The 12427-nt window shown below is 29.0% G+C and overlaps 2 protein-coding genes across 2 annotated transcripts; one reads left to right on the forward strand and one right to left on the reverse strand.

The window, feature by feature from the left end:
• Positions 1-119: 119 nt before the first annotated feature.
• Positions 120-803, reverse strand: LOC107897565 (oleosin 16.4 kDa-like). The gene has a single exon (XM_016823054.2). It carries the CDS (start codon positions 674-676, stop codon positions 218-220), a length of 459 nt encoding a protein of 152 aa, XP_016678543.1. The 5' UTR covers positions 677-803; the 3' UTR covers positions 120-217.
• A 6919-nt stretch (positions 804-7722) lies between these two features.
• On the forward strand, positions 7723-8540 carry LOC121208402 (L10-interacting MYB domain-containing protein-like). Its single transcript, XM_041078981.1, has 2 exons — positions 7723-8076; positions 8166-8540. Exons 1-2 carry the CDS (start codon positions 7738-7740, stop codon positions 8355-8357), a joined length of 531 nt encoding a protein of 176 aa, XP_040934915.1. The 5' UTR covers positions 7723-7737; the 3' UTR covers positions 8358-8540.
• Positions 8541-12427: the final 3887 nt, after the last annotated feature.

The following is a 12427-nucleotide window of genomic DNA, read 5'->3' on the forward strand; positions in this document are numbered from 1 at the left end:
GATTTATTTTCCGTACATTTTCTTCATTTTGATATTTTCTTCATTTTTTTTTTTGTTAATAAGACAAAAGAAATTTTAAGAAACACAATCATGCCAAATTTCATATAACACGCCGCATATATAATAATAAACATAAAATAAGTTTAAAAGTAACAAAACAAAGACGAGTAAATATATAAGCTTAATACAAATATACGACCGTAATTGAAATGTCCATTTATGTCCTAACAGCACCACCACCCTCATGAGCCTTGTTCTCCATGTTCTGTCCCACGTATCCTACCATGTCCCACATCCCTCTCTTTGCCTGCCCTTTTCCAACTCCGGCGCCGGCGTTAGCCCTTATCATGCGCTTCAACCCATAATTGAGCGAAGACAGCCCCGTCAACCCGAATGCTCCCGACGACAAGAAACCAGCCACCGCCATGGAAATGGCGATGGTGGCAGGGACAATAACTGGGCTGAAGATAATGAAGAGGGGAATGGCGATGCTAAGCCCGATGAGGGTGCCAGTGAGTGTAAGCGCTGCCAAAGCAAGCAATGAGCCACCGACAGGGAGGAGAGTGAGGACAGCTACAATTTGGGTGGTTGATGGTCCTGTTTGACGGTAGTGGGGTGGTGGGTGAAGTAACTGAATCTCTTGAGGCTGGTTGCGGTCACGGTCACGGTCAGCCATTGATGATGAAAAAGAAAAGTAATAGTATTTCTTTATGCTTGCGATGAGAGAGTTGGGGGTACTTTTTCGTTTATAAAGGAGGGAGGAGTTTCAAAAAGGAGACACGTAGGGGCTTAGATGGTGAGTGGAGGCTCTGCATGATAAACTTATGTGATTCTTCTGTGTATTATAAGCACCGAAAACATAATCCCTACTCTCTTATGGATTATCTCTATATTTTTAAAATTATATAATTTCTTTTTTAGATAAATATTAAAATTATATATAAACTTTGGTTTAACATGTAATTATATACATAAATTTTGATTTGATTCAATTTTCACAAGAAATGATTGTATAAAACTGTAATTTCATGACATCTCTATCCCTTTCTAATAAAAGAATGACAAATCAGATTTTTCTCCTGATATTCAGCATTTATAGTTGGATTTAAATTTTTTTCAAGAAGAAAAATCTGATTTGTTATTCTCGTATTAGAAAAAGATAGGGATAACCTTGAACCACAGTTTCATACAATCGCATGTATAATAAGATTCTACATTTAAAGTAACTAATGTGATTATTTTGCTTTTTATTTAAAAAAATCAAAATATGCATGCGCGTAGGATTTGAAACCATTTCAAAAACATTATTAAAAATTTAAATTTATCACTAAACCAAAGATTAATTTTACTATTTTTTATATATTTTAATTTTATTATTTACACTTTATTACATCCATTAATTGTATATATTAATAATATTGTTTATTGATTTGGTGTCATAAATTAACTCGACACTAACAATAACAACACCATAATAAACAATTATATTTATTTAACATTTTTAATTTGATATATTAACTTAATCTAACTTTTATATTAATATTATATAAATTTTATATGTTATTATTAATTAATTTCAAAACATATATTTCTTTATTTGTTGTATGTTATTTTTAGATGTATTTCTATATTTGGAATACATAATTTTCACATGGTTAGCACAAATTTGTGATCAGGGTTCCTTTGTTTTTTGATTTTGAGCCTTTTAATACTATAATAAACAATGCCCTTCTCTATGTTTTGGAAAATTGTAGCATAGTTTTGAGTATTATATTTTATATTAATATATAATACTCAAAATTATTTAATTTTAAATAAGTAAATAAATTATGTAACGATTCGAATTTTACGGTTATTAGAAAAGTGTATTTTCGGGTCTCCGTTTTTGAAAAATGAATTCGTAAATATTTTTAATAAATATTTACGAAGTTAATTGAGTGGTAAATTAAAGTTTAATGAAGTGAATTAGCTTAAATTAAGGATAATTGGATAAAAGGATTAAATTGAATATAGTGTGAAAGTTTAATTATAGAATAAAGAAAATTGAAGGGACTAAATAAGTAAATAAGCCAAAATGAATGCCAAGTGTGTGGTAGAAATAAAATACATGTGTAATAAATATTATACATACATTTGTAATACATGTATATATTTACTTATTATTTAAGTAAATATTATTATTTTATATTAATTAAATAAATTAAATAATTAAATAAATAAAAGAAAGACAAATGTATGGTGATATATGGATACATATGTACTAATAATATACACAAATATAAATAATAAATAAGTATTACTTAGTAAAAAAATAATATAATATTATAATAGTTAAATAAAGAAACAAAAGAAAGAAAAAAGAATAGAAAGAACAGAAGGTGGAACGAAAAATAGAAAAGGAAAGAAAGAAAGAAAGAAAACAGAAAATTGGAATTTCAAGGTTTGGAAGTTTAATTGGTAAGTTAATCAAGCACTTTTTACTTAATTTTGACGTTTTAAAAGCTTTAGAACAAAGTTTTGATCAAACTAAGTTGAAGTTTTGAAAGTTCTTAGATTTTTTAATATAGTTCATATTGAATAAATTGAAGAACTAGGGGTTAAATTGATAGAATTTCAAGTTAGAAGTGAAATAAGGATTGAATTGTAAAGTAAATCATAAGTTTTAAATAGTAGGGACTAAATTGAAATAATTTCGAAATTATGGCTTTATAGTGGAATTAGAGAGTTGAAATAAGTCTAAAGTGGAAATTGAATGAAAATATTGAGTTAAATGTGAAGAATACAAGTTACTCTCGGTTTAGGGACTAAATTGGAATTTAGGCAAAAGTTGAATAAAAATTGAAACATTCAATGTGAAATTGAATGGTTGTTTATTGATAATATTTAATTGTTTTAATTTCCTTAGTTAACATTGTGCCGGAGACCTCAGCCAAGAAAGGAAAAGACAGAGTTGACGAGGGTTAGCTCGGAAATTACGGTTTGTGTTTCTATAATCCAAACTTACTATATAATTGTTGAATTTATTATTTGATGTGTAGGGTAATACATTGAAGGTTGAAATTGATTATTAAATTATTGTATTTTGATTGAATGTTATGGTGAGTAATTAAAGTATGGATTATTGTGTTATATAATTGAAATGGATTGATTAGATTTGTGTTAAATTTATTGAATTTATATGGATATATGTGATTATTGTAAAAATTGAATATTTTTTATTGAAAAGTTAAATGAATTATATCGAATTATGAATATATATGATTGTTGAGATGTGAAATGATTGGAAATTGGAAAATGAATTAGAAACCCTATTAACAGTATCGGGCTAAGTCGGATATAATTAGCATTCCATAGGATTGGAAGTGTTCAGGGATATTCCGACTTTGTGTCGATGAGACACTATAAGTGTCGCCTTACTGTTACTGTTCCGGATTCGTTCCGAAGAGGTACTCTATACCTTACTGTTACTGTTACCGTTAAAGTGTATTCTGACTCCGGCCGATGAAACACTGTATGCTATCCTGGTGTGTGGGTTGGATCCATGTATCAGTCCAAGTCTGAGTCATGTTATAGGGGTAAATAAAGGTACTGAATAATTGACTGCTACTGAATATTTGACTGTTATTGAATTACTGATTGTTACTGATGACTGAATATTACTGAATAATAAAGATCAATTGATTGCTATTGAATGATAATGATAAATTGATTGATATTAAAAAGTATTGATTGTTACTGAAATGGATAAGTACAGAATACTAATTGAAATGTGATAGTTGAATGTTCTTTAATGTTACTAAATAGTAAACTGAAGAATGAGGGAGACATATGAATTAAGTATCTCTGAATTAGATATGAATAGGAAATATTATTGTTCAAGTTATTTATGAATTTATTTTGGAAAGCTAATCGGATTAATAGATGATAAGAATTGAATGAGTTATAAAGAATTTACCCATAAAATTAATAATTGAATATTTATGATCAGTATATGTTTTTAAGTGTATGTTATATTATTAAGTGTTCAAATTATAGAAATACCACTGAGTTCATACTCAGCGTACGGTTCGTTTTCGTGTGCAGGTTAGGGTAAAGACAGACCGTCGAATCAGCATCCCAGGCCGATCCCGAACTCAATAAGGTGAAATATGTTAATTGTTGGTAATGATATGTACTTAGGATATTTAGGATGTTTATGTGTGTCATTTAGAATGGTCATTATAATGATGAAATAAGTAGGATTAGACTTGGTAATGGTATATTGTATGATAAACTTAATTGAAATGAATTTGAGCTAATTGATAATGTATGTGAATTATTTAAAAAGATTCATTATATAGGTTCATAAAATGTCTAGTTGGTCATGATTTGAGTAGATTCAAATATGATTCAAAGTGATTGAATGATTGGTTTTTAGATTGTTTGATATCATTAAATTGCAGGGTTGGTAAACTTGATGTTTAAGGCCCATTTTGAGTCCACACGACCTGGCACACGAGCGTGTGATAGGACCGTGTGAGACACATGGCTTGCACACAGGCATGTTGTTAGGTCGTGTGTCCCCTGCACCTAAAATGCTACAAAACAGAATGCTCAGGTATTGCCACACGGGCTGAGCACACGGGCGCATGTCTTGGCCGTGTAAAATTAATTTGTTCATAGGCAAAAGTCAGAGAGCTCCATGGGTAGAGGACACGGGCGTGTCCAGGCCCTGTGAGCTACACGGAGACACACGGGTGTGTCACGGAGACACACGGGTGTGTCACATAAGCCACACGGGCGTGTGGTACTGTTCATAAAAGGGAAATTTTAAGAACTTTATAAAAAAATTTCTAAGCTTCCGATTGAGTCCCGGTTTGGTTCTAACATACATTTTAAGTTTCGAGGGCATATTAAAGGGATATTAAGATATATTTTATGAACTGAATTGTATTTCTTTCTCTATTAATTGTAATCGAACTGTAGCGACCTGTAATACTCAGCAATCTTGTTCTGACTACGGGATAGAGTTAGGGGGTGTTACAAATTAAAATTAAAATGAAATTATTATAATGAATTAAATAAATTTGAGAAGAAGAAATCATGTAAAAATAACATGAAAATAATTAAAACATGGTATAATATGAAAAATAACATTAAAAGAATATAAATGTAACAAAATTTACATATAATGAATTTTTAACATTTAAATTTAGGTACACAAAATATTTGGAATACAATTATATGAATAAGTAATTTTTTTTAAAAAATTAGATCACTAAAAAATATGATTTGGATGATTTTAGAATATATGGCATAAATATAAGGATTATTCTTTAAAACACGATATAATATAGAAAAAACATAAATACGACATACATTCAAAAGGGGTAAACTATATGAAAAAGATTATTGACATGTAAAAAGAGTAATTAAAATTGGGCAAAATAAATCTATGTGTTACCGGTGTAGAAAAGAAAATTTATTATTCTAAATTTCTACTGGTCAGTATAGTTGAAACCTATATGGATTTGACTACACTGGTCTTAATCATTGAGTTCCTTGATGAAAGTACTATTAGAGTCAGACTTAAAGATACTAAACTAAGCATTTATCAAGTTAGGATGTGATAGATTGATGAATGTTATTAAGAATTTTTCCACATGTACCTTCTAAGGCCCCGTTCGGCACTACTTGTGTGATGGGCTTTTGGCAAAAAAATGATTTTTTTGTTAAAAGTAATGAAGAACAACCTTCATCTGTACCACTTTTTTCAACTTAAAAAAAGGACTTTTGCACAGATGAAAAGGAGAAATTTTTGGCTTTTATCAGCCAAAAGTACTTCTTGGCAGTATTTTACTATTTTAACCTCTACTTTTTCTAGACGTTAGAGGATATTATTTTCCTCTTTTCTTGTCTGATTTGTTCTCTGGTTTGTTCTTCTCATCTTCACCTACTGCTTTAAAAGATTTCTTGCAGAACCTATTTCCTCCATTTTAAGTAAAAAAAGCAAAACCATAACCAAAACATGTCTCATCTGCTATAATTCTTGCAGAAGTGTTTTGTTCCTCCATTTTAATTTTCAACAATATTTTATTCTCTGGTTTGATCCTCTTCTCCACCACCGGTGAGTTTTTTCTTTTCCTTCTCATTCTTCTCTTTAATTTTTTCGTTCTCATCTTATTCTCTTCTTCTCTCAGTTTGGGGCTTCGCTCACTCACTCTCTGCTTTATTGAAAGCTCACAAATCTTTCTTGCACTTACTCTCTTAAGCTCAAATCACCCATAAATCTGGTACTTTTGATCTTGCTTTCCCATATATTTGATTCCAATCGATTGATCGTTATAGCAAAATCTTGCTCTTTTTTTTCCTGTTGAATTTTGTTGTTAAGTATGCTTCATACTATTTATTTCTGAAAAATGGTTCTTTTTGGGGTCTTTTTTTTATTAAACTGTTTTAGTTGTTTGTAGATTGAAAGAACTATGTCTATGCCTTTTTATCTTTATAAAGATTTTGCTTCCAGTGATGGGTTAGTTTTGTTGATAATTTTTCGTTCAAGTTTGGGTAAGATTGTTGAAATTTGGTTTATTTATAGAAAGAAGGAAAGTCAAAAGGTTAGTGTTGCTTCACCCAACAAAAAATAGTAGAATGTTGCAAAACAATAGGCCACCATATTAGCTGTAGTCAAATAGAAGACAATGTATTGAATCTACCAAAGATAGAGCAAAAATTAATCTAAAATTTATTAAAGATGTATGCCCAGATCTTAAAGCACCTAAACTAGGATGTAATAGGAAAGACATAAATAATATAAATTATGAGTCAGAAGATTATTCAGATATTAACAAAATAGATAACATTAAAAGAAGTAAAAAATATCCTTATAAGAAATATAGATACAAAGATTTTAAGAGAAATAAAAGAAGATATTCTAAAAGAGAGAAATATATGAGGAAAAATACTTTCTCAAAATAATATAGATAATGATAAAAAATCTATAAAAGAATGTAAATGTTTTAGTTGTGGAAAAATAGGATATAGCTAAATATTGTAGGGAAAAAAGAAAGGATTAATGAGATAAATATTAATAATGAAATATTTAAAGGAAGAATTTACAGATAGTGATATTATATATTTATAGTATAGAATGACAGAGAAGTTCATACAGATAAAAAGATAGAGGATGTAGATAATTTGTACAATTATTAGATTGTCAAGAACAATTTAATCAAGAATCTAAAATTAGAAGAATTATGTTTGATATGAATGAGCTAATTAAGTTTGCTGCTAAAGCTAACTTTGATTTATCACCTAAAAACTATTTTATCTATGTTAATTATTTCGATACCAATTGTCGAGAAAATTCTCAACATGGCTCGCTGCTTGGCTGCTATCTTCTCCATATTTCTACTCCAACGTAAAGAAATTAATTCTATAAGCACTTTTAACCAATGCAAAATATTTCAGGTTATTTTATTAATCATTAATAATTTCAGCGTTAAACAGCCTCTCTATGTTTTATTAGTATGCTTGTTTTGTCATTGAAGCTGCATGGTTTAATTGTGTTTGATGTTATTATTAGTTGTGTCCTTTTTCTTGGTTATTATTCCGGTCTTGGAAAGTTGATTTTGATTGAGAAAAAAAAATCTTAGGATCCTATCTTGATTTCGATACACATCTAAAAAAATATACTTTTGTGACATTTGATTTTCTTAATTGCTTTACTGGCTGAAACAAATCTGTTCGTATACACAATAGATGAGTACGTCGGTGATTGAAGTTAGTGGTGAAAAAGTGAAAGCAATGTGGGATAAGAGATTGACAGAAATATTTTGTGATATTTGTATTAAAGAGATATTGAAAGGCAATAGGCCTGGTACTCATTTCACAAAAGATGGATGGTTGAAAATAATGACTAACTTTGAGAAAGAAACAGGCAAGGGTTTTTCACAAAGACAACTTAAAAATAGGTGGGATGCCCTAAAAAAAGAATGGAAAGCTTGGAAGAAACTTAAAGGCGAAGATACTGGTCTAGGGTGGAATCCTATAAAAAGAACTGTTGATGTATCGGATGATTGGTGGGAGAGTAGGCTAAAGGTACATTAATAATCCCCTATATTTTTGTTTTTTTCTTATTTATGAGTTTATTAATAATTATTGTTATTAAACTATCATTTGATATGTAGGTTGTGCCTGAAGCTCAAAAATTTAGAACATCGGGCATTGATCCTGAATTCGAAGGGAAGTTAGACCAAATGTTCATGGGGATAGTTGCAACAGGTGATAAAGCATGGGCACCTTCTTCTGGTACACTCCGTAGTGATATTTTTGAAGATGTTAACAATGAAATACCTGAAGAGAATGAAGAAGAAAATTGAGAAATGATGTTCGCATTTTAAATGATGTTCACATTTCAAATGATGTTCACATTTCAAATGATGTTCAAATTGATGGAAACGGTCAAAAAAGGAAAAACCCTGAGATATCAAGTTCACATTTTAAAACTGGAAGAAAGAAATCCTCAAAGCAAATTGGAGGGGCTGCAAGATTGTCTAGTCAAATAGAAAAATTATGCAATGCATCTGACAATATGAGTCAAGCCACATCTAGTTTGACTCCTGTTATGGATCCATATGGTATTCCACAAGCAGTCAAAGTGCTCAACAGCATGTCGGAAGAAGTTCCAGAAGCTAGTCTGCTATACTTTTTCGCACTTAGATTATTGCTCAATAAGGACAAGCAAATTATGTTTTTATCAATTAATCCTAAGATTAGAGCTTTTTGGCTTAAGACGGAAATGGAGGATAGCTGAAAATTTTCTAATCTTCTAGGGTTAAGAGATATCTATTATGTGACTAAACAAAAATCCTAAACTAGTTTTATCAATAGTTATTTATGTTTGGTTTTTGGATATTGAATTTATGTTCTACTTATCTATGTGTAATCTACTTTTATTAATAGTTGTTTATGTTTGGTCTTTGGTTATTGAATTTATGTTCTACTTATTTATACTAAATTAGTTTTATCAATAGTTGTTTATATATGATTTTGGATGTTCAAATTTTTTGGCAGGTGATGAGTATAGTTGAGAATTACAGCAGTGATGACAGTGATGATGAAAGGGAAAAGAAAGAGATTTTACAACGCATGGAATATCTTAATCGATTATTTGTTGTTGCATCTTCTTCCGTACAATTATATTACGAGAAGTATATATTAAAGCAGCCATGCATGAATTCAAAATAGTCAGGTGAAACATGGATTCGAGAGATCCTTGACGGTCACGACTCACGTTGTATGATTAATTTTAGGATGTCTAAAATGGTATTCACAAGTTTGTTGAGAGTTTTGGAGACAAGATACAACTTACAAACTTCAAGAAACATATCTTCTAGTGAAATGTTGGGAATTTTTTTATACATCTTGGGTACCGGTGCAAAAGTTTCCCAATGTCGAGAAAGATTTCAAAGGTCTGGATCAACAATAAGTCAGTACTTTGCAATTGTGCTTGAAAAAGTTTCAAGGATGGCCACTGATCTAATTGCACCCGAAGATCCTTTTTTTAGCTCAATACCCGAACAAATATGTAATGATTCTAGATATATGCCGCATTTTAAGGTTAAAATTTAATTTTATCTTATTATATTTTTTATATTTTTGGTCGACTTAAAATATGCACGAGACTAATATGATTATTTGTTCAGGATTGCATAGGTGCAATTGATGGTACTCATATTGCCGCAATTCTTCCACCAAATGAACAAATTCCCTATATTGGAAGAAAAGGTATCCCTACTCAAAATGTCATGGCAGTATGTTATTTTAATATGTGTTTCACCTTTGTCATGGCTGGATGGGAAGGATCGGCACATGACACTAGAATATTTCTTGATGCAATTCGAGATCCAAAATACAAATTTCCGCACCCACCAAATGGTTAGATATTTTATTTATATGTGATTTTTAAAAAATAAAGTATAAGTTCTTTAATTGATAATTTTTATAAAAAAATTCTTGAATTAATTGTTTGTTATATTATGACATGTAGGAAAATATTATCTTGTTGATTCTGGATATCCTCAAATGAAAGGTCATCTTGGACCATATAGAGGTCAGCGGTATCATTTACCTGACTTTCGTAGAGGTAGACCGGTATCTGGTAAAGAAGAGGTATTCAATCATTCACATTCATCATTACGTAGTGTGATTGAACGAACTTTTGGTGTTTTGAAAAAAAAATGGGCCATTTTAAGAGATATGCCAAGTTATAGTTTTGAAAAGCAAACGATGATCGTTGTTGCTGCAATGACGATACACAATTTTATCCGAAAACATGCCGGCCGAAATGATGCAGATTTTATGGAATACGAAGATATTAACTGGGCATATGAGAATAATATTGATTTAGAAATTGTGCATGGTCGAGAAAGTGATGATGACGACGACGACAACGATGATGGTGATGATGACGGTGAATCAAACAATTCAAGTGGTTTTGAAATGGAATTAACAAGAGATGCTATAGCTTCTAGTTTAATGAATTCACTTTAAATTGTAATTGCTATTGTAAAATTTTTAGTATTTATATTTGGTATATAAATATTATCCCTTTTTGAAACTTTAATCCAAATATATGTAATATTTTAATTTGTTAGGTTTATATTTTCTATGTTATTTAATATGAGTTTTACAAATGTGTTAAAAGCATTAATTAAAAATAAAAAATAATTTTTAAAAATAATACAATTGTGTCAATATCTAATTATAAATATTGAATTATTATATTTAAATATTTAAATATAGTTTATATATTCTAATTAAATTTAATAAATAATTAATATTAATTACTTAGAAATATTTAAAATTATTATTATATATTAAAATATTAACAATGAGTGATAATAAATTATTTTTTATATTATTGCTAAAATATCATAATATTAACTATTTAAAAATTATTTAAATACATATTTGTTACTTTATAATATCATGTTTAAAATAGACATTTTACTTCTCAAAAACACTTTTTGACAGCAATACCAAATACTTAAAATTTTCAAAAGTACTTCTTAAAAACACTTCTCAAAAGCACTTTTCCACAGCACTTCTCAAAAGCATTGTCAAACTGAGCCTAAGGATTGCGTAGGTTCGTTTGATGTAAAATTATATTTAGGTGAGGCGTATAATTTACTACATATAAACTTGAGTTTCGTCAAATTTTCTCAATCCTTAAATAATTTAACAAGAGAACCATGTCAGCAATGAAATAAGTATGAATTATCGCTCAAATTACCATATCAACGTGATTAAATTTTTAAGAATTTAATCTAATTTTCTTGTTTAAAAATAAATTAACTAAATTTTAAAAATAGAAAATTAAAATAATCCGAAAAAATATGATTATGCCAAATATATATTCAAATGTAACCTTTATTTCTCAGGAAGGCAGATGACAGCAGCCTCATTGGCTTGCAGAATAAATGCATTGTTTGTTTCACAAGACGACATTCTTACTTCTTTTATACATGTATGTCGTTGCCTGTTTTCAGATCATATCCCTTCTCCATTTTGTTTTTTTACTTATTTTAAGAAGAAAAATGGGATATTATCTTACCTGGCCTTTAATTTTCAACAGCTGCACATTTTGATGATTTTTAGATTCAAATATTGGATTTTGTTGTTGATAATATCAAACATCTGAATTTGCTAATTTGGTTTATTTTGAATATAAAATATGTATTTGATGCATGTTTAATTTAATTTTTAAAATTTTCAATATATTTAGTTAATTATATTTTATAATTTATGTACAAATTTAATATATATAACTAAGTTTTTCAAGAAAAGGAAATTTTAATTACGCCATTTTAAATTTTCTATTCTCATAATTAATATTGTCGATTCTATTTATTCAATAAAATTTTCTTTTTGTTATAAAATAAAAGATAGAGAATAAAGAATCAAGAATAAAGAGCAAAACGTATTTTATTGATCAATCAGAATTATTTACAAAAGTTTCTCTAAAATCTCTATTTATAGACATAAAAAGTATAATTTATCTTGATCTTAATAGACATCCACTTAATAACATATCCATAACACTTTTATTGTTGTCCTTCTCTTTATTTTGCTATTTTATGTATAATTAAACGGAAAAATAATTGGACATTTAAATTTTTTTAATTGTGTTCAAGAATTCAAATGTTTATAAAAAAAAAAAAAAGAATGGAGATTTATAAATTGACACGTGGATTGATACTTCTTTTGGGCTCCCTTTAGTTGAGCTGTTTTAAAATAGTGTTGGATCCGTGTCATTTATTTACCCCCATGTGGCATACAATCCCTTTTTCTTTCACCCACATATACAAACACGTGTCATTTCAATTGACATTACTACAAGTTTTCATCCCTGAAAATGGAAAAAAAAGAACTAGAAAATGACATCAAT

This window comes from Gossypium hirsutum, chromosome A10 (genome assembly GCF_007990345.1).
Source record: "Gossypium hirsutum isolate 1008001.06 chromosome A10, Gossypium_hirsutum_v2.1, whole genome shotgun sequence".
NCBI lineage: Eukaryota > Viridiplantae > Streptophyta > Magnoliopsida > Malvales > Malvaceae > Gossypium > Gossypium hirsutum.

Excerpts from the sequence above, each read along its gene's own strand:
- LOC107897565 (XM_016823054.2), bottom strand. The coding sequence starts at position 676 with ATGGCTGACCGTGACCGTGACCGCAACCAGCCTCAAGAGATTCAGTTA.
- LOC121208402 (XM_041078981.1), top strand. The coding sequence starts at position 7,738 with ATGAGTACGTCGGTGATTGAAGTTAGTGGTGAAAAAGTGAAAGCAATG. Across the intron at positions 8,077-8,165 it reads GGTGGGAGAGTAGGCTAAAG|GTTGTGCCTGAAGCTCAAAA; the intron begins GTACATTAATAA and ends TTTGATATGTAG.